General features: G+C 44.8%; 1 protein-coding gene across 1 annotated transcript; it reads right to left on the bottom strand.

Moving 5' to 3' along the window:
* Window positions 1–1373: 1373 nt before the first annotated feature.
* On the bottom strand, window positions 1374–20158 carry pias2 (protein inhibitor of activated STAT, 2). Its single transcript, XM_085367021.1, has 14 exons — window positions 19975–20158; window positions 15792–15957; window positions 12911–12998; window positions 12773–12823; window positions 11636–11726; window positions 11416–11550; window positions 9543–9648; window positions 9004–9077; window positions 7458–7618; window positions 5093–5226; window positions 3994–4177; window positions 3741–3877; window positions 3624–3661; window positions 1374–1700 (listed from the first exon to the last, which is right to left on the bottom strand). Exons 2-14 carry the CDS (start codon window positions 15901–15903, stop codon window positions 1506–1508), a joined length of 1506 nt encoding a protein of 501 aa, XP_085223147.1. The 5' UTR covers window positions 15904–15957; window positions 19975–20158; the 3' UTR covers window positions 1374–1505.
* Window positions 20159–21788: the final 1630 nt, after the last annotated feature.

Below are 21788 nucleotides of genomic sequence, written 5' to 3'. Positions count from 1 at the left end.
GTTGTGATGGGACCATTGCTGCTCTGCTGGGAGACAGAGTGTGTGTGTGTGCGCGTGTGCGTGCGTGTGTGTGTGCGCGTGTGTGTGTGTGTGTGTGTGTGAGTGTGTGTCCTGTGTGTGTGAGTGTGTGTGAGTGTGTGTGAGTGTGTGTGTGAGTGTGTGTGTGTGTGCGTGTGTGTGTGCGCGTGTGTGTGTGTGTGCGTGTGCGTGCGTGTGTGCGTGTGTGTGTGTGCGCGTGTGTGTGTGTGCGTGCGTGCGCGTGTGTGTGCGTGTGTGTGCGTGTGTGCACTCAAACAGGAAATGTCTGCACCTGCAGTTTTGCACCAACACATCACATCCTCTGAACTGTTCGTACGTGTTAACACACTGAAGACACGGGAACGGCTCAAAGTCTGGATTTCCTTTGTGAGAGCGATGAGCGTCATTGACTGTTTGTTTTCACATTTAAATGAGTCGTGATGTGGGCGGGACTGATGGACAGACATGACTGAGGGCGTGGACTCAACATGATGATAACACCAACAATAACTGCGCGCCTGTGACATGAACTAATGTTAATGAGGCAGCAGCGTTGCCACAGACGTGAGCTTCGATTACATGGATGCTTTGCCTGCTGTGACAAGGCGACATGTCTGCTGTAACTATGGAAACTATTAAACGGGAAACAGTATGTGAAGAACGTCAGGACGTCACTGTGAACATAGTGCAGGTGTATACATCACATGTACCCTGAGATTAACATCCACCTGAACACCTCTGAGAGCACGTCACTGATTACAAACACAAAGCAGTTCGTTAAACTAGAGCGAAGTCTGCAACCTTTAATCACAGCTCTGTGTAACGAACCTGTCAAGCTCTTATTGCTCTGATTCATTTACTGTACGATAGAACAAACAGTTTGTGTTGGTATGACATGAAATCCACCTGTAACAACGTCCACAGACACCACCAGAGCTGGAGACGGCTCAGTCCACCGTCTGTGTGGGGAAACACCCACTCACTGTGACAGCGTCTTCTTACGCCCAGCCCAGAGCAGCGGGTCCGCTCTGAGTCCACTCCACACTGGCGAGGCACACAGTTCAGGTCCGATTTACATGAAAGGAAACAAATCGCTACAACAGCTCGGTGTTGTAAATGTTTCCAGTCCTGACAGGACGACGTTCACAGAGCTCAGGCTGAAGCTTTTCCTTTGAAAGTGTAACCATGTACGTCACAAGACTTCCTGTCACCGTGTAGAAAACAAAGTTCAATCAACTAAAACCAAAAACGACATTTTCGTTTTATGTACAAATGTCTGCATGTTGTTAAAGGACCATGAACAGCAAACATGACGTGACATGATTAAGAAACTCATGTCTTCAGTTAATGTGGTCCATGGCATTTATCATGCTAATGCTGTTAAAACAGGCGCTGCCATCATCAGAGTGCTCGTGTGGAAAACTGAACATTTACAATATTTCACATTAAAAAGAAAACCAGCTCCATCAGGTCCAGTACGGCGAGGCTCAATCGAGAGAAATGATATCCGATGTGCCGCCGTCGGCCCCTCCTCCCGTGCCCCCGCCCCCTCCTGTGAGGACCCTAGTGTCATGGAAGGAGCTGGCGGCGTGGCTGATGGCGTCATAGTGGCTGCTGGTTGCTGCAGCTGCATTTTGCATGCTGCTCGTCAGGTTATCCAAGAACATCTGAGGCGAGTAATGCTGCGCAGAGAGACACGCTGGTCAGATCAACGTCAGAGTAAATGAAAGTTTTACTGCATATAACATCTGTCAAAAACAAACAAACAAACAAACAAAAACACAAACTAATTGACGTGCCATATAAAAAAGATTCGGACTTCCACACCTCCGTGGGATGGAGCTACTACAGCGCTGCTCCCTAACAGCTCCATATCCTGTCCCATTCACTCTTTTCATCTACAAAATAAAAGTCCTTTCCTCCTTCCTTAGTGTGCAGCCTCCTGTACGACTCACCACAACTCTGGTTGTGCATTTGCCACCCGTCTTCGCTCTGCATCTACTCTTCCAGCACACTTTGTCTTCAGTGGTCTCACAGAGGATTCAAGGTGGCGCACACAAGAGAAGCCCTACAGTACAGAGATCCCAAGGACTGCAAGGTAACATCAGCAGGCAACAAGGTGAGGAGGTAAGGAACAAAGTGGAAGGCCGAGAAGGCAGTTGAGGTGACAGAGTCACGCCTAAGGCAGAAGACACCGGTGGGGGTCTTAGCAACAGGGGGAGCAGGCTCGGGGTGCTTCCCAAAGGCCCAGGCCTGCAGGGCACAGGGAAAGGAGAGACACCAGCTACTCCAGGAAGAGGTCCGAGCAGGTATGGAGGAGGAGCGAGTAAGCAGGGCCGGAGGTCTCAGGCAGCAGGGAGCGTGGACAAGGTGGGAGAGCACCTTGCAGCTCAAGGTCACCTGGGCAAACATCATGCAGGCAGACTTCCAGCGCATCAGATTCCTCGTGCAGGCAGCCTGCCAAGCCCAGTAAAGCTCCATGTGTGGGGGACGAGTGAGACACCTGCCTGTCCCCTGTGCTTTGGAAGAGGAACCATAGATCCTCGGCAGCTGCCCAAAGGCCCTGGCCGATGGTCGTGTTCTTGGCGACACGACCAGGTGCTCAGAGTAGTTGCTGAAAAGATTGCCTCAGCAATCAGTACCAGCAAGCACCATCACGCTCTGATGAAGCCAATCTCTTTTATTAAGGCTGGACAGAAAGCCCAGGTGCGCCCACATTCAACAACTGGCCCCCAGACACAGCCTCTGATTGGCAGCTGCAGGCTGACCTGGGTAAACAGCACACTGTAAAAACATCCCTGCACCCACACATGATCATCATTTCTGAGGGCTCAAAACATCTGCTCATGCTGAACGCACAGTGCCCTGGGAAGAGCGGATCGAGGAGGTCAACGAGAGGAAGCACGCCAAGTACCAGGAACTAGTGCAGGATAAGGGGCTGAAAGACTTTCTATGAGCCCATAGAGGTGGGATGGAGGGGCTTTGCAGGACGATCGCTCTGCAAAGTCCTAGGCCGGCTGGGTGTGGCTGGAGCAGCGAAGAAGAGCGCCGTCCAGGTTGTGAGTGAGGCAGCAGGGAAAGCCACAAGCTGGCTGTGGATTAAGAGGGCTGATCCATGGGTAGCTACTGGTGCGCAAGTCGGGGCCTGATCACCCCCAGCTGGGTCGCCTGGGCGAAGGTCTATGATGCCGCGAGACCCGAAACACCTGATGGCCCCAGGATACATCACTGAAGATGCGTACCAGGAGATGTTTCCTGCATAGTGCCTCTGCCAACCTCTTCATTCGCACACTATGTGGCTACTGTGTTTGCATTTGAGACATGCTACTCTGCTTTCCACAGAAACATTTGCACAGACTAAGAGTTGTTGTTGCCGTGACGTGAAGTTAATCTATCGTCTAAATCTTTGCCACGTTTGGTCAGACCTGCTTACACAAAAGAGCCGAGCTTTGAATCTTGGAATTTTGTACCATTTGGCACCACATGTCAAATCCACTCTAACTGAAACAAACAGAAAGCTTGCATGTCAGGAACATTATGAGACTGCGTCACTGTGCTGTCAGTTCAGACAGCATTAAAAAAAGGAGGGAACATAAAACACATACCTGTGGATCAGTTTGAATTAAGGAAAACAGATCCAGACCTGAAAGACAGAAGAATCAGATTTTGAACAGTATCCATGTGCACATAGCTGACAGTCAGTGAGTGTTTCTCTGACTCACTCTGCATGTCTGTGGGGATGGAGGCCAAGGCAGAAGGATGGAAGGGGACTGCATAGTCGGCCAGTGTGGAGTTCAGATACGACGGGTCCAGGGCCTGGACGTTTGGCACTCGCACAGTGGGCTGGTAGCTCAACACTCTGAGAACATCAAAGACAAACACACACAGCTGATGAGCACACATGTAATCATCAACATGCTGGGGTACAGCGCGGTCACACCAGATGGTTCACGGGAAAACTGAAACATGGCTCACCCCTTTGCATGCATCTCCTCATTCTTGGAAATGTAGACGCAGCGTTTCTTGGGTGGAGGGTCTTTGTCCTCTTCATCATCAGAAGAAGAGCTTTCTATAGTCAGATCGATCACATCCGCCCTCTTGGTGCAGCTGGGCTCAGTAGAATGAGGGGCCACCGACGGTTGACGCAAAGGAGCCGAGGCTGAAAGGTAAAGGTCACCTGACATGAGTCTGCTCCTCCCGTCCCAAGAAAAGACCGACAGCAATTATTTTCACATCTTTCAACGAGCTGAATTGAATCTGGTTACTACAGGTGAGGTTTCAGCCAACAGACGGTTTATGGCTAAAATCAGCATGTATGGAGCCACTCTGTAAGCTCTTTAGTCCATTAGTGGACTTAAAGGTTGGGACACTGGGAGAAGATGATGGTCTGTTATTACTGATCCTCACTGGAGGTTTGTTGGACACGCAGTCGGTTCCTCTCCGTCTCTTTCAGCTCAGTTATTGGGTCTGATAACAACACTGTCAAAGCACCAAAAACCTACAGTTTCATTTACAACACAATGACACAAAGATGGATTCATGAATAAATCCATTTCTCCCAGTTCTGTCCCAGTGAGATTAAAAGGATTTCTCAGTGCTGTGCAGACAACAATGAGTCTTTAACAGCTTTGCAAACATCCTTCACCCTTCTTTTGGAAACTTACAGGACTTCTGTTGACACAGGAACAAAACTATTTTAGAAACAGGGTCACGTGATCACCCCCTGATGCTAATAGTCTGTGGTCGTCCCAGGCCTTATCCTCCTTTCTCCATGACTCACATTCAAAGTTTCAGTCCTGCTCTGTATTATTGTCGACTCTTTATCTTACGATATAAAGCGCTTTAAGAAGACCTTTGTTTTGATTTGGTGATATATAAATACAGTTGAATCAAATATTTTATTTATTTATTTAACAAAGCTCCTAAATCAAAGCAGCCACTGACATTTGTTTTAACACACTAGCCTCTGCAGCCCTGCCCACCATACAGGCCAGTGCTGTGTGCCCACAGGACTCACATATACATGAATCCACACCATCTAGAAGCTGCCAGGTGTGCAGGGGACGATACTTACTGTCCACCTTTGGAACGGACTGAGTGGGGATCTTTACAGCGTCTTTCTTTGGTCTCATTGGACACCACGTCCCATCCTCCTGGAACTTGATTTCATCCACGTCCGAGCAGTCGTTCAGGATCTCCAAGAACAATCTTTAGTACAAGATAGGGAGGGAGGGAGAGAGAGAGAGAGAGAGAGGGAGGGAGGGAGAGAGAGACACAGAGAGAGAGAGAGAGAGGTAAAACACTGATGTGACGTACGGTCACACGAACGCGTCACGCAGGCTGTCAGCACTGTGTCAGTGTTAGAGATGTCCAAACAGCTCAGTCTGATGTCATCAGTACTGATCACATATGCATCTGTGCACAGGGAAGATTACATGCATATTCATTATATGTGGAGTGCAGTGCTGTGCAGAAGGCTAAAGACCTGCCTCAGTTTTGATCATTTGCTTGGAAAATAAGAAATGTCTGCAGTGAATCATTCAAACATGCACTGAACAATCTAAATCTTGTATAAAAAGCAAAACCAGTTTATAGTTCAACTCTAGTATGAACACGTTTGTTCTCAGGCAGCGCTCCTGTAATTCCTTCAGCAGTCTTCAGGAATAACTCTCTGAAGTCTTAATGACTGCTCAATGATCCTGGTCAGGAAATCCCAGGAAGTTGATTCTGTTCATCTGGATGTTTTCAGTGGGAGGAACGTTTCTTCATCCTCCAGCTGACTCCTTCAGTCTCAGCTGACTGCAGCCTTATAAACAGGACAGTTGTGTATTGACTGAAACCAGCAGCACAGATTAAAACTGGGCTGTGAGGTCAGTTTCACAAACCTGGGTGTAAATGACAACATGACCCCATCAGTCTTTTATAGCTGAGGGGAAAATGAGGAGGATGTCTTGTATTTGCAGGCTTTGGGCTTCAGATAGACTCTTCCTTCTTTCAGCTGCTCCTGCTGCCACAGGTCTGCCTCCATCTCAGCCTAACATCCTCTTCTGTCACACCAGCCCTCTCCGTGTCCTCCTTCAGCACATACATGAGCCTCGTCTGTGGTCTTCCTCTTGTTCTTCTGCCCACAAACCTCACTGTGCTCATACATGTCCTGCTCCACCCTCACACGTCCTCATGTAGGACCACACTTCCTCTCAGTATGTTGTCTCTGGCTCCACAGAGACAGTAAGCTCCTGTTTAAGACGTTTTCAGTGCACTTCCTTCACTTGCACATTCCCATCTCTGTCCTTCAATCTCTCGTCCCAGCCAGTCGGTCTTTTCTCCAGCCTCAGATGAAGCCTTTTCTTCTGCCGCTCCTCTCGTGGCTGCACACCTAGCCTCCTGTCTACATCCCCTCCCAGACCATCTGCTGAACTCTTCCTTTGGATACGTTCTCATTCCACCACCAAGTCTCCTTGTCCTCTTTCCTCTATCCAGACACTATCCCAAACACCTTCTTGGCAGTTGTGCTGTAGTGCTTCAGTCCAACCCAGACCCCAACTCTTTGCAACAGTCCGCCTTCAGCTTCCACCACGTAATCCTTTCCTCCACCTTCATCCATCCTATACTGCCTAGGTAGACTGTTGCTGCCACCACCTTACAGTCTCCTACCTCTTCAGATGGTACCTTTAAATGAGATGTACCTGTGTGAACCTGGCTCTGCTCACATATTACCTCCATCTTCAACAAAGCTATTTCCATCCTTTTCCACGATCCATCCTCTTGCATTTCTCTTCTTAACATCAAACCTAGTTAACCTCTCATCACCTCTGTTCCTTTCATTTACATTAACATCTTCTCCCGTCACTAACCTCTCTCACCTGGGGACACCAACATGTCATCCAGAGTTTCATTCAGCCTGTGGGGCAGATGGACTGACCACCTTCAGCATCACCTAACGGACTTGCAGCGTCACATTCATGGTCCCACCTTCAATTCAGTGTTATTTATACAGCATTGCAACAACAGTCGCCTCGAGGTGCTTTATATTGTAAGGTAGATACGCAGGTAAACAACACTGAGCTGAGCACAGCCTCACTATAAATTGGGCCAAGCCTACCCAGGCCCGATCCAAGTCACCAACAGGTGGACCTCAGCCATCAGTCCACCTGAGTATCTGACACATACGGGCACCAAACGGTGCATAAAGCACACATGGATGATTGTTCAGTGTTTCACCAGCTGGACCACATCCTCATTTAGGTTTGACAGCATTTCTATTAGATAATGGCGGATGGGAGGAGCATGAATGAGGCTGCAGTTTGGGGAAGGCCTCACAGACCAGTGCAGATCCCCATGTACTGACATGAGGTGGATCAAATGAAAAAGGGAGCTGTGGTCCTGCTTAAATGATCTCCAGTATGTCATGTTTCTGTGATGACGGCCTGCTCAGTTACCCATCAATGATGAGGCTCTCATACGCAGCCTTCTTGTCACACACAGGACAGATCCAGGTGGGTTTCTTCTCATTCATCTGCAGGTAGAGGGCAGCATCGAAACACTGCAAATGGGAGCACGTCACAGCCCTGCATGGCACCATCAGTCGCATCTTACCCAGCTGCAGGACGAAACAAAGCGGAGGTCAGGCCGATGGGTAAACACAGCGGGTCAGCACTCGGCTCATACGTGAAACTCAGGAAATATGAGTGTGTGTAACGCGTTATAGGTTCATGTGTCAACATCTGTGACGTATGTAAGAGTCAAATCATCAGCAGCTTTCTGCATATGTGCACACGGTCATAATGCTGAAGCTGCAGGGAGACTCAACCACACAGCCTCAACTGGAGCTGAAGGGAGTTCCCTCTCAACCGAGCAGAGTTTAATAATCACAGCTCGGCAGGTTTTCTTTAACACTATGACCTTCACCTGACCTCGGCCCAACCAGCTCCTACTTAGGCTACGTTCACACTGCAGGCGAAAGCGCATCAAATCCGATTTTTTTGACCCTATGCGCCCCATATCCAATCATGGTATGACATTTGTGCTCATGATAGCGTTAAGCATACAGTCTAATGAAGGTTAAAAGTGTCGTTCAGCGTTATGTCTGAACTGATATATTGATGAAATGACCTGCATGCTACAATACCCAGGTCAGTTTTGTGTGTTACAATTAGTCAACACATTGTCAACCTAGTGTATAAGAATGTGATACAGTACATTGTGATTGAGTTGATTACACCACTCAATCCTGTGCCTAACACGCTTACATACACATAGACATGAAGTATAATTTCTAGGGTAAAGGTGAAAGACATCTAGCTTTGTCTCTGCTTGGCAACTAGTGATCCGGGCCTACAGGAAGCATCTGGAGCAGCCAGACAACCATATAGGGGGAAATGCTGTTAAACACGGAAACTAGTTGAACTGTCGTTAATTATAACCTGTACATGTGATGTTTTGTCTAACGCGAGAAGGGGCGTGAACCCTGACATGATAAAACCATGCTGAAAGTACGTTTTGACGGGAGATCTGGGGTGACAATATCGAGCTGTGCATCTTTCCACACACGTGTTTAATAAAATCATTGTTTTGACGCACTTGGACCAGAGGTCGTTTGTCTCTCACCTCAATCACGAATCGGGACAAGAGCCATGTATGACATTTATCATTTGTTTACATATGAGTCCAGATTTCTCTTCATGTTTTGGTTCATGTCATTTTCCTGCACACTACTTACATGTTGACTGTTTTGTTATGAATGTGTTAGTTTAGTTTGTGCTGCTGTCCAAATATTTTCAGGTCCAAAGCCACAAAACGTCCCATAGAACAGAGTCTGGCTGCAGTTCTATATCAGTGCAGTTCTACAGTGAGGAGGGTTTAAGGTGGAGCTTGTTAGTAACACTACATGTAGACACCTCGTTCTGACTCGTGGACTCAGCACACACAGTGTTCAAACTTCAGGGAGCTTCAAACGTGTCACATGTTGCATGGCTGCTTATTTACCGGGCACATAAGAGACACTCGAAGGCTTGTTGTAGCAATCTCACTGTCTGGATCTGCTGTCAGCTTCTCTTTGACTGGAACACAGAGAGGAGGGCAAAATGCAAAGACACAGGTTGAAACACACACGACAGGGCTTCACCACATCTCTACACTATGAGCCTGGTCTTATACTCAGCTTTGACTCCTGTCTGGAACATGTCAGTCTCAGGCAGGAAATAACTAAGAACATAACTGTCATGTCTCTGCTGTTTGTCAGCATGACCTGATGTCATGTGATCTACCTGATGTCATGTGATCTACCTGATGTCATGTGATCTACCTGAGTATACGCGGGAAACATAAGTGTGAGGAGGATGAATAAAGTCGTAGTAAGACTGTAAAGCTGAGGCATCAGTGTTGTAGTCGCTCATGCAGCTCACGTTTGGGTGAAGACCATTTGATTACAATCAGACCTGTACTGTGTGTGTGTGGGGGGGCTTGTTACTGCTGTAACAGTTACTGCTGCTCTGTAACTGTTACAGTAACAAGCTCATTATTACTCAGTGCTCTGGAGTGGTCTGGGTTCCTGATGCCCTTCATCCTCAGTCTTTGCAGGAGCAGGGGAGACGTCAGCTGCCTCACCAAGTACACAGACATGGAGTAGGTCTGAAACAAAGACGGCGTGGCTCATACTCAGCGTGAAACAGCAGGAGTCAAACACACGCTCAGGATTAAAATGACATCAATAACAGGAAGGAACAACAGATGTTCAATGACACAACCGGCTTCAGCTATAGAGATTGAAAATGTGACGTCACTCAGGGGTAAAACCGCAAAGGATTCTGGGAACTCGTGGCAAGCGGTACTAGCGCACGCAGGCTTTCAATTAAAATCAGTTACACAGCGATAAAAAGAAACACAAAAATGTCAAGAAGCTGCTGTATTATTAACTGCAATAGCCGGTCGCATGACAGCCACGGGAAGCCGACGGGTAAAGAGATCGGTTGTTATCGGATTACGTTGTTGAAGAGAAATTGTTCGAGCCATGTTTCCGAAGTAACAAAGACGCGACTGGATTGCAGCCATTCAAAGATCAAATATAACGTCCCAGAACACTCCAGCTCACAGGTTAGTCTGCTCCAAGCATTTACACGAAGATCAGTCTGCTGTTGTAGTTAATACGTCATTTTCATAACATAATTGGTGATATAGGTTACAAGCAAGTCTGGCGCTGAACAGAAATGGTCGCGCTATGCTCCTTTGTTTATTGTGCATAAATAGTGAATTGTCCTGACACAATATTGCGTTTCGCTTCTGTTATTATGGTACATTGACAAAAACATATACTTTTATTCACAGGATAAAACAGGTTTTTTGTATCACCAATTGCCCAGTACGATTACAGCATACAATATTATTGTCACTGCTACATTTCTGTGATGCTACCAGAAATTATTTCCACTACTAATTAATTACCGTTGAGCTCAAAGGTCCTATTAATAAACGGTTAAGGAATGTGTATTTATGACAACGATTTGTGAGACTGGTAAACTTATGATACGTACGATGGTCTTTCGTTCTACACGGTGCATTTCAAGGTCCTGCACCCATCCGTCGGTAAACTGTACCTGGGCTTGTTGCAGTGACCTGAAGTTACTAAACTTCATGAGTGTATGCACTCACTCCAAGAACCGTATGATTATAAATATGAGCGTGGTGAAAGTTGGGCAGCACGCTGATGTCTTTTGTCCCTCTGTGTGCTCGTAAGGGTCTGACCCTTTCACTCCTTTGATTTTTTCCTCGTATCTTGTCTTTGACTTTTCATTAAGTCTGTCTTTGTACGGACCGGCATTGCTCTCCTTCGTTTTGTACATACTTTTTTGGGGGGCAAAGAAAAAGCAAGAATTTATTGGAACCGAAGAATGAACATTTTGCGGTGCTGCAAATGCTTGCATTTGATGCAGGTACTTGGATTGTTTTGCCACGAGTTCCCGGCATGCAATGCGCAAAAATCACGTGGTCTGTCGATCTCTTGATGCTTCTCATTGTCACACTAATAATAACAACAGAGACACTTCATACACAGTGTGGATCACTGATGTTTGGCATCAGGTAAAGTCTCGTGTCTCGACAACATCCCATACACACATCTGTCTGTTTCATATCTACGGTGAGTTTCTCTTTAACAGGTTGTTGCTGCTGTGAGTCCCTGCAGCCGGAGCCCGGTTGCTGTTTCTTCCAATTCTGCTGTTTTGCTTCAGAGATGAGACTAGAACGATGTGACTGTAAATGTGTTCCTTTAAAGAGAAGTGTGTGTGTGGCAGTATCCAGATTACAACCCTGTGAATTCAGAGAGCATCACCACCTCCACACATCACAGCGCATAAACATAAGCATGCTTAAAACATTTCCAACTTGAGCTTCTTCTCTTACCTTTCCAATTTCAGGTGCCCATGTCACTGAAATCTGATTGGGTACTGCAGATGAGAGTCTAACAAGGGAGGTAATGTTGAGTGGTCTTCCTGGTCTCTTCTGTTCCACGCCATTTTTTGGTGGCGGTGCGTAGCCCTGCAGGCAGAAATCCAACGTTAGCATATTCACAATATAAAGTTTGCCTGGCTTCTTGTTTGACTGCAGTACAACGAGCACTTACTGGCAAAGGAAACAGTTTTCCATTGACCTTTATGCAAAGACTGTTGGGGTAATTGTCCTCCTGAGGGCAGCTCGTCTCTGATAAACAAAACCTGAAAACACACAGAAACATTTCAGAGCCCAGTACGAAACTTTAGATATACTCAGATATACTCTGATATACTCTGATATACTCTGATATACTCAGATATACTCAGATATACTCAGATATACTCAGATATACTCTATTTAGGTAACTGAGACTTCATCATTACTCTTAACTGAGAAGTGGGTCGAGCCTAACTGCTGTAGGAGAAATAAGACAGAGCTGTATTTATATTTAAAAATCTGGACAATAATGTTTTTTCTGAAACGCAAACAACGAGATCTGTTACAAGCAGTTATTTATGAATGTTTACTGTCATAATATGACAGAAATAATCTGGTTTGATTGTCACAGGAAGTCAGGGACCAGTCCCAGTGTGTTCAGATCAGTGGGCTGGTATTTCTCCTGTTTTCATTTATCAGCCACTACAGAGTGTAAAACATCCACACTAACATCTCACAGAGGACAATATGACGGGGGTCAGGTTCTAATGTAAAGCCCTCTTCACACCGACCGCGTCAATTCACCCGCCGTGTATATCTGAACCAAGCTGGAGCTTTCTGACGTTTCCGAATCAAGAGATCTGACCAATCAGATTACAGCATTTGGTAACAGGTGCCCTCGTAGCTCAAATCTCGCACTGGTATGAATATTCAATGATATGGAAATACAGTTTGTAGCTCAGACACAGCTAGACGCTGCTCTGGGTCCATCTGAATGACCTCTCTGAGTTCAAACTGCCATCCTGAAACATGTATGTACGCTGTGATATTCTCCATGTTGCTGCCTGCTCGTGAGAACTGGAGGAACTCGGAATCTCTGCTTCCTCCTTTTCTCCTTCAGGATCATCAGGACCAGATCATCATCGCTTCAGCTTCTTCTTCTGTTTTTAAACCGTTCGTTTTTTGAGGACGAATTTTCCTCAAAATTCAGTGTGTATAAGTCACACATCGGTTTAGATTGATCAAATCTGCAATGTCGTGTTGTCTTTAGGCACTGTGTTCGGTGTATAAATGTCACTTTAAGTGTTTACAGAAAACTGAACATCCTCACCTCAGCTGAATCTGAACCATATAGTCTCTCCTCCCACCTGGTAGAAAGTCTCTGAAAAAGTTTAAATCAGTTAAAGTCGATTTTAAAAACTTTTTTCAGTTACTGCAGATGAACTGACCAATCAAGAAACAGGCTTACCGGGAGATGCACACTTCTCTAACTTGTTGTGGCGTCAACGCAAAGATAAAATATTTTTCCTGGTGGTACCTCTGAGCCGTACTCGCTCCTGTCAACAGAAACCAGGGCTGTCAAGTCAGGTTACAACACACACACACACTTTCTCTGTCATTTATATTTTGGACAAACGATCCTGACTTCAATGATTTCTCCACTGAGATCGGCACCATCTCTCTGTTAGCTGTTGTTATACTGACTGTTGCCCCACAGCAGTGACTTTTATCATCATGTGCCTGAGTACACTGAGTCCATCCTCACCCACCCACGACCTGTTTCAGTCTGCATCCTTAAAGGACGCCCTCCCTGGTGCTCTCAAACCACTCATGTGCTACTGCTGTTCCTGCACTTCAGTTCAGTTCCTGTTCCATGATGGTAACAGCAGTAACACCTCCAACAACATCATGCTGCGCAAAAGGCTCCACAGCAGCGTGTGCTCAGCCCACTACTCCTCACCCAGCTGATCCACCAACCAAATCACTGGGTTTCCAGACGACATGGCACCATCAGCATTGCTGTTGATGGCTCCACACTCCTCCTGCGTTTGGGAAGGAGGTACCACGGCATCCAGAATCTGTCTGAAAGACTGCTGAACAGCTTCATTTATCAGGCTGGGGAGGTGTTTGGAGTTTCATTGTTTTGTAGTGTTGGTCATGTGACAGCCTTGTGTGTCACAGGGTTTAGCTAACCCAGTATTTAAGTTCCAGTTTGTCTTGTGTTTGTTTTTCTAGCTAATATTTGGAGTTTATCGAGTTGACCTCTTTTCTTGGTCTGCCTGTCCAAGTTTTGGATTTGTTCATCATTTTTCATATTTCAGGGTAAATAAAAACACATTTTTGGATTTAAACACCTGTGTCCTCGATGCTGTTGATGTGTAATTAACTGAAATTACAAATAGATTTTTGGGACTAGGACAATCAAATTAATTACATTTTCTGTCCTCTAGATGGCAACATTGTGTACTGATTGTCAAGCAGACGGGACAAGTTATGAGCCAAGTATACTCACTCCAACAGTCATGTTGGGACTAGGGGTGGGCGATAGAAACGATATAAATTTGGCCAACGATAGAGATTTTGATTACACCACTCAATCACGTTAGCGCATGTTGATGATGTCATCAAGCTGCGCCTGTTTTGGTCAAAAGCATCGCAGCGGCTACAACCATCATCATCTGCAAATTATGCCGACAGTCACAGCAAAGAGATGAAGCACTTTTGAAATATGGGGAAAGCCAAAAACTGCACTTCCTCTACTTCCGTAACATTGATTCATTAATGTTGGATTCTCTCGCAGCTGCTCTATTCCGGTGTTGTTGCAGTATATTAATAACTAACCTCGTATTGTGGATGAATAATCTCAGTTGTTCTCCTGACTGAAGTTTGGCCCGTGTACAGCATCCTGCTATGTGATTGCATTTGTCCCTGACCACCAGAATCCCTCACGTTAACTTTTATCGAGTGGAAAAAAAGTTGGCGTTCATCCTCCAGCTTCACTGTGCTAATGTTATGCTAACATAGCTGTGTCGCTAGCAGTCACGTAGCACAACATCATATACCAGGTAGTCCAACTTCAGTAACCCTGCAAACATCACTGCTGTTTAGTTTCTGTCTTCATTTATGTTGGAAGTGGTAGCAGAGCTGTACGTTTGAATTAGTTTCAAAAATCTCTCAGTCAGAACATGGTATGAAATGTTTAGGTGGTAACTAGCGAGCTAACTTCCTGTTAACTTCTAACTCCGTTAAATTTAATAAATTCTGTTTTCATGGATGCCTGGATGTTAAACTTAATTGTTACACCTGATAAAGCAGCAACGCTGATGATTTTATTAAAGATGAAAGAATTTTGACAGTTTTTAACTCTCAGTGTTCGTTTGATTTGGGACCTGAAGCGGACGGAGTTTTGGACCCAGATTACTCCGCGAGGCTCCTCACTACGGCAGCCGTAATGCTCTGACAATCCATCAAACATTTTTAACAGATTTCTGCAGCCAAAATCGGTTCGAGGTCAGTAAGCACAACCAGAATTCATACATAAGGAACACTCTCTCGATTTTTGAGAAAATTAAAGGATTTTAAGTCCTTATAGTGTGAAAAATACGTTATACAGAAGAAAAGAATATATCGCGATATATATCGTTACCGCACGTGCTTCAAATTATATCGCGATATGGATTTTAGGCCATATCGCCCAGCCCTAGTTGGGACCATTTAAAGTAGTACTGCGGGTATAAAATACTCACTGCAGTATTCTCCTGAGCCACAGGTGTCACCACTCAGACTACACCACCATGTCAGTGCTGACAGAGGCGAGGAAAAGTCAAAACTGGAAGTCAAGACTTTGCCGAGTGTTTTTGTTCTTTCCAAACTGTTCCAGCGTCTCCTTCTGTGTATCTGCACGTCTCTGAGCTCCTGTTCTGGAGCATCATTAACATGGGGGTAAAAGACTCTTCCACCCAGATGGGCAACGCACCTGGTTGTAAAAAATCAAGACCAGTCGACACACCACAAGTTTGTGTCTTGTGACACATGATGTGACGTCAAACTAAGCGGCGCGGTGAGCGTGAGGGCGCCATAAATCATCCCTGCTACCCTCGATGTAACCTAACTGACCATGAGCAGCACTAACACTGGAGAAGCTCGAGAAAGCTTCTAATTCACAGGAAATGACGCAGTTCATCCACCTGCTGTGAAGAGGTCATGGAACAGGAAGTCTGACACCCCTGCAATGGTTTATCTGTGCTCTACACTGGGCTCAGTTTACACGAGTAAAGGCCGACATTTCTTATCGTATTAACCCAATAAAACATTTGACTTTCAGTGTTAAAAACAAAGTGAAAGCAGACCTAGACTTGAAGGTTTGATCAGAACATCCAGCACATCGTAGAAGGGAAGAGGCTTCATCTGCACATCAGGGTGGACAGGGGGGATGGGAGGGGCTGGCTGCTGGAGATTCATGGTGGATGTGGGGACACACGGCTGCTTCACCCGTCTGTGTTACAGAACTTACTCCTGTTTAACATAGAGAAATGAATGCGTATTTACTATGGTTAGCCTTCAATCAACAGAGAACAAGCAGCAGTGATGGTTGGACCTCCACGGTTGGAGACAGACTGGTAACACAGCTCCTTCATACGTAAGCAGAGACAGCCTGATACTGAGCCCAGTAACACGCCTCGACGGTACATGACTGAATACTAGCATAAAATAAAAACAAATTCAAAGAGTTTTCTACAGTCATACTGATGCACTGAGTGAAAAAAGCACAACTGTGTGATGTAGATCTGAGCGTACAGTAACATTTTTAGAATAATGTTGCATAAAAAGCAAAAGAGGCCCTTTTGTTAGTACTTTACAATATTATAACTGCAGGTGTTTTATCAACGTATCAACATGTTGTTGCCTCAGGGTTTGACTGGAATAATAATGTCATAATGTGAATTCATTCATAGCAGCTGACGTACAGCCGGCTGCTGTGAGAGGACTCCACAGTTTCTCTGGTTCAAACATTTTCCCAACAAGTTCAACACCAGCTTGTTTTTACTGAATAAAGTGTTTGTTTGTGTCACTAAACTAGTCACATGTCATCATGTGTGAAACACACACGACAACATGTGGGTTACTGACACACAGCAAGCTTCAGCTTACATGGTTATCAAGCAGAGACAAAACAGGACATTTCTGCCACGATCCCACAGCAGAGGGACGGGAGCTGAGGAGCATATAACAAATCTGATATATACCACTCATAACATTACTTTCAGGTTACTCTGTAAAATAAGCTGAAACACACTGTCTCATAATCACCATTTAACAATATAACCTGAGGCTACAGCCCCACACACCAGCACAGATGCTATCCTGATGAGGACACTCGTGATCTTTCTCTGAGTGTTTATGTATGAAACTAGGGGTGGGCGATAGAGACGATATACGATAGAAACGATATAAATTTGGCCAACGATAGAGATTTTGACTATACCGCTCTATCGCGATAGCGCATGTTGATGATGTCATCAAGCTGCGCCTGTTTTGGTCGAAAGCATCGCAGCGGCTACAACCATTATCATCTGCAAATGATGGCGGGCGACAGTCATAGCAAAGAGATGAAGCACTGTTGAAATATGGAGAAAGCCAAAAACTGCGCTTCCTCCACTTCGGTAACATTGATTCATTAATGTTCTCAGTGTTCGTTTGACTTTGGGACCTGAAGCGGACGGAGTTTTGGACCCAGATTACTCCGCGAAGCTCCTCACTACGGCAGCCGTAATGCTCTGACGATTCATCAAGCAGTGCAGCTTACAAAGTTGTACTAAAACATTTTTAACAGATTTCTGCAGCCAAAATCGGTTCGAGGTCAGTAAGCACAACCAGAATTCATACATAAGGCACACTCTCGACTTCTGAGAAAATTAAAGGATTTTAAGTCCTTATAGTGTGGAAAATACGTTATACAGAAGAAAAGAATATATCACGATATATATCGTTACCGCACGTGCTTCAAATTATATCGTGATATGGATTTCAGGTCATATCGCCCATTTCATAATGAAACCAGCACAAAGACACTTCAAAGTGATTCTACTGTAGAAACATCAACAGGTAGAAACCTGCAGCCTGACTGCTCATCAGTTTGCTGCCTGTTCAAGTTCAGCAGCAGCTCACTTTGTAACGGTGCTGGTCTGGGGTCAGCATTTACTCAGCTTTAACGTCACTCTGGGATCTTGGCTAGTTTAGCGTTAGCGTTAGCATGTTGTCTGTGCAGGTGCTTGTAAAGAGCTGAAGTTGTGTTAATAGTGTGATTCTGTCCTGGAGCAGTCTCACTTTACCATCACGCTCTCACCCTTTTGTGCAATAAAAATAAAAGTCATGTCCACGCTGCGGACTGCGCTGCTGTGTTCCTCCTCCACAAACTGAAATCAGCTGATCGTAACGAGGGTGCAAGAACTGATAACTGGGATCTATAGGCAGACCGACTAACGATTCCAAGGAATCCTCGTTTCCCAACCCTAGAGGCAGGTGACATCCACACAGTACTTGTCTTTTTTCTGTTCGTTAAACATGCTAATCATCCTTCATCTAGTCTCAGGCTTAAAACACATTCTTACAAAAACTACTGCAATCCATCAGTGTCTCCCCTCAACTCTATGGTATCAACTTTAAAACATCCTACATCATCTCATCCTCAACTTATCACATTCCCAAGATTCCCAGAAAACGTACTCTGACCTTTAGGTCGAGGTCACCGAGGTTGGAACTCATTAGAATATGTTGAGTAGATACACTTATGGTACTAAATGAAAATCCTGCGTCGCTTCATTCTGTAGGTCTTCCTTTTTTCTTTAAAGTAAGGTCACGTGATATTTTGTGTGGCAACACTAATCCTAACTCTATCGATACAGGCACGCCACAGGTCAATAGGATGCTGAATTCACTCCCTGCTCTCACACATGATCTCCAGACCTGCATGCACCTCTTCCCTCTGAGCCCCCCCTCCAAACATACAAACTCTGACCCACCACCATCAGCCTTTCATTGACTGCCCCACTCCCACTGCACACGAACTTACCCACAATCACTACGATTGTGTTGGACACTGCTGTTTAAATAATTGTGTAGTGTTGTATTGTGTTGTACATAAAACTTTTTATTTTATTTTGTTTTTATTTCCTTCTCTTTGTATTTTTAGTGTACACTGGGGGAGCATTGCAATTCCAAATTCCTGTGTACGACTGTACATATGATCTTTGACAATAAAGCTGACTTTGACTACTAAACGAGAGGGCCCATTTCACCTGAGGCAACCTTTCTGGACACAGCTGCTTAGGCTGACTGGTTAAAAGGTCTAATTTATAAATGCAGGCAGATTTCCAAAGAATGAGTCTTTATCAACAAGGACAACTGAAAAGGATTCGACTGAGCAGCTGCTCTGGTTATAAGAAGAAGGCTTCACAGCAATAATAAGCAGTAATATCTTCATATGAATTTGTCTCTACGTGACAACAACATGTTATAGTGATTTATCACAGCTGCTGTATCATCAGGAATAAACTGCATGTAATTTGAAACTGTCGGATGGCAACATTTATGACAGATACAGTGTTGGTGTGTTTGACAAAACTCAGAACTATCTGACTGAATTAAACAGATTTGATGAAGTTTAACTTAATTTGCAGTTGAAAAAGATCAAATGTCAAAGTTTATTATTACAACGTGGATTTGTTATATGTTTGAACTGAAAACTAGAGCGTAAGAAAAGTACTTCAATCGTGTATTTCATTGTGTTTTTAATGAATCCATTTGAACTTTCAAAAGCGAGTTTAAATGTTTGTCTGAATGAAAGTGACAGACCTGATTTCATCAGCTGAACAAACAACTGATTCTAGTTTCTCAGAACTGAAGACGAACACACAACAGCACGGCCAAGTGCCCAGCTTAGTTTGTCCTTTATCTGGGGTCTTGTTTCAGTGTCACGTCCACGGTGAGTGAACCCACGACAGTGTGATGATACAGACGCGGTGAACGAGCGCTGGATCAGGAATATTTAACACGACATGAAAGCAAAGTTTCTGTAATCTCGTTACTAATAAAATGAAAACCCGGATGTTTTAACATGTTTGTGTACATCGTGTTTAACTCACAGCCTCGCGATAACTTTTGGCTAATCGGGTGTATGTAGTTTTTTCGATTAGCAGTTTGGTTTAAGATTCCCACGGAAACTTATGTTTCTTACACCATACCTCACACTCATGTCTGCCACATACAACACGTAGTACATCAAGACAGTGTGCGAGCTTCAGGCGCATTAACTTATAATAATAGCGGGTTGTTGGGAGCTAGCAGAGACTGGCTAGCCTGTGTTAGCATCAGGGCTACATAGTGAAACGTCCACGATTCCCGTGACTACGCTCATCCCTGCCTGTGGGCGCCCACCTCGCCCATCACTCACACAAACACACATCAGCTGCTTTCTTCGTTACAAGCTTCAGCGTCAACACGAGTTACAGGTTGTGTTTTGTTTTCGCCTACCCGAAGCACCACAGTCCTCGCCATCTTGTTGTTCCGGTCAGTGTGATCACTTCCAGGTGAAGCTACAGTGTATGGCGTTATTTTTGTGCCAGGCAGCTCCGAAAACGTCAGAGCACTTGTGCAAATATGTGATGGTATTTGAAGTTTACACAGAAACATTATCGCATGGAAAATATCTTTAAAGTTTATTTTGTGACGCAGACAGAGTAATATTTCAAACTCTGCCGCTCTGTCTTCCTCCGCCACTGCCTCGTTTGAGTTTTGAACGAAATGCATTCTGGGATATTGCATTTCGTCATTTCGAGCTGATTGGAGACCAGAACAGCCAATCAGAGTTTTTTGCATCCAAGTCTGTGATTGGCTGGTTTTGTGGCACAAATATAACGGTGTAGAGAAAGAGTTGAACGCGCACGGGCAGAAATGTTGAGAGCGCGAGCGACACATTGCGAGCGAGCGCAAATGCAAAAACTGAGCGAGAGGGGCTGCTGGTGTGTGGATAATAGCAAACACTGAAATACAGTTTTTGCACGCAGGAATGAATTTTGTTCACTCAAATTTAGCTTTTCTTCGCTCAAAATAAATTTCTCCTCAAAATACAACACTTGCACCTGCAAACTTTTTTTTACGTGTGCTCAGAATAGCAGTGTTGGGTAAGTTACTTTAAAATAGTAACTTAGTTACATTACTAGTTACTTCTCTCAAAAGTAACTCAGTTACTTCAAGTTACTCGTTACTTTCAAAGTAACTAGTTACTAGGGAAAGTAACTTTGGTTTTACTCAGAATTCTCTTGTTAATGTGTTGCTCCCATAACTTTGCAGTCTTCTAGCTTGCTTACTTGCCACAGTGCACTGTGCCACCTACCAATAGAAAGAAAAAGATAATGTGCATATTTCCACGAGAGAAATCCCACGCCTGGACCGTCATTGACTGCTGCCATGATTCTAGCCTACGTCACAGCGTCATGTGCGCCTTTTACATCCAACACAAAAACTGCAGTCGTGGTGCTTTGATTGTACTCAGAACTCGGAAATTCTGCCTTCTGAATAGGAAGATGTAGGTAACACCAGACTGCAGATGAGCTGCATACAGGGCTGGACTGGGACAGAAAATCGTCCTGGGCATTTTGACTAGAGACCGGCCCACCATTATAGGAAAAATCATAAAGCCTTTGAATGATAATAAACACTGTTGTGACAGTGATGTACACTGTTCTGATGGTATATATGCATCAATCTATCAATCGTTTGTTGTAAGATTCAGATAATTATTTTTTAAAAGCTAGACATTTTAAATGAGAATAAGAAAGAAAAGTATTTCTTTGTGCCCCCCTTTCCCTGTTAATGCCCTACATGCCCCCCTGGCAACACTTTGCTAGACCCGCCCCTGCACAGTTACCAGCTGTCAGCTGCTTAGAAAAGGATCCTGGTGTTATTTGTCTCTCAGAAACAGTTCATAACTTCAACTCATCCATGTCACCTAAAAGGTAAACCTGTTTCTCCATCACAGCTCTGATGATCCAGTAAGGACATCTCCTGGTTTCATCTTCATGTTTCCCTCTCACCAGATAACCAAACCATATCATGACCAGCAGCTTTACAGCTGTGGCTCCAGCAAACATCAGCTGATACTAGAAATTAATATTAAATAAATTCTAACAACAGCTGATCAAGCTTAAACGTGCTGCTGCTGTTTAGCGCGACATCCGCTGGTTTCCTCTTTCGGCGCAAAGTGGGCGATAAACAAACAAGAGAGAAAAGCCGATCAGCTGATCATTGATCAGTTTCATGATTGAAGTAGAAACGGGAAAATGAGA

Source organism: Diplotaxodon limnothrissa, linkage group LG12 (genome assembly GCF_057381915.1).
Source record: "Diplotaxodon limnothrissa isolate DT_005_m linkage group LG12, D_limnothrissa_male_GT1.1, whole genome shotgun sequence".
NCBI classification, from domain to species: Eukaryota; Metazoa; Chordata; class Actinopteri; order Cichliformes; family Cichlidae; genus Diplotaxodon; species Diplotaxodon limnothrissa.
The sequence above is the reverse complement of the archived record's forward strand: the minus strand, read 5'-3'. Positions and strand labels throughout refer to the sequence as shown.

Bases quoted from the DNA above. Each gene is read 5' to 3' on its own strand.
- pias2 (XM_085367021.1), bottom strand. From the start codon at position 15,903: ATGAATCTCCAGCAGCCAGCCCCTCCCATCCCCCCTGTCCACCCTGAT. The intron at 12,999-15,791 runs GTCTGCTTTCAC...TTCTGTTGACAG, and splicing joins GATCAAACCTTCAAGTCTAG to GAGCGAGTACGGCTCAGAGG. The intron at 11,727-12,772 runs GTGAGGATGTTC...GTGTGTTTTCAG, and splicing joins ATGGTTCAGATTCAGCTGAG to GTTTTGTTTATCAGAGACGA.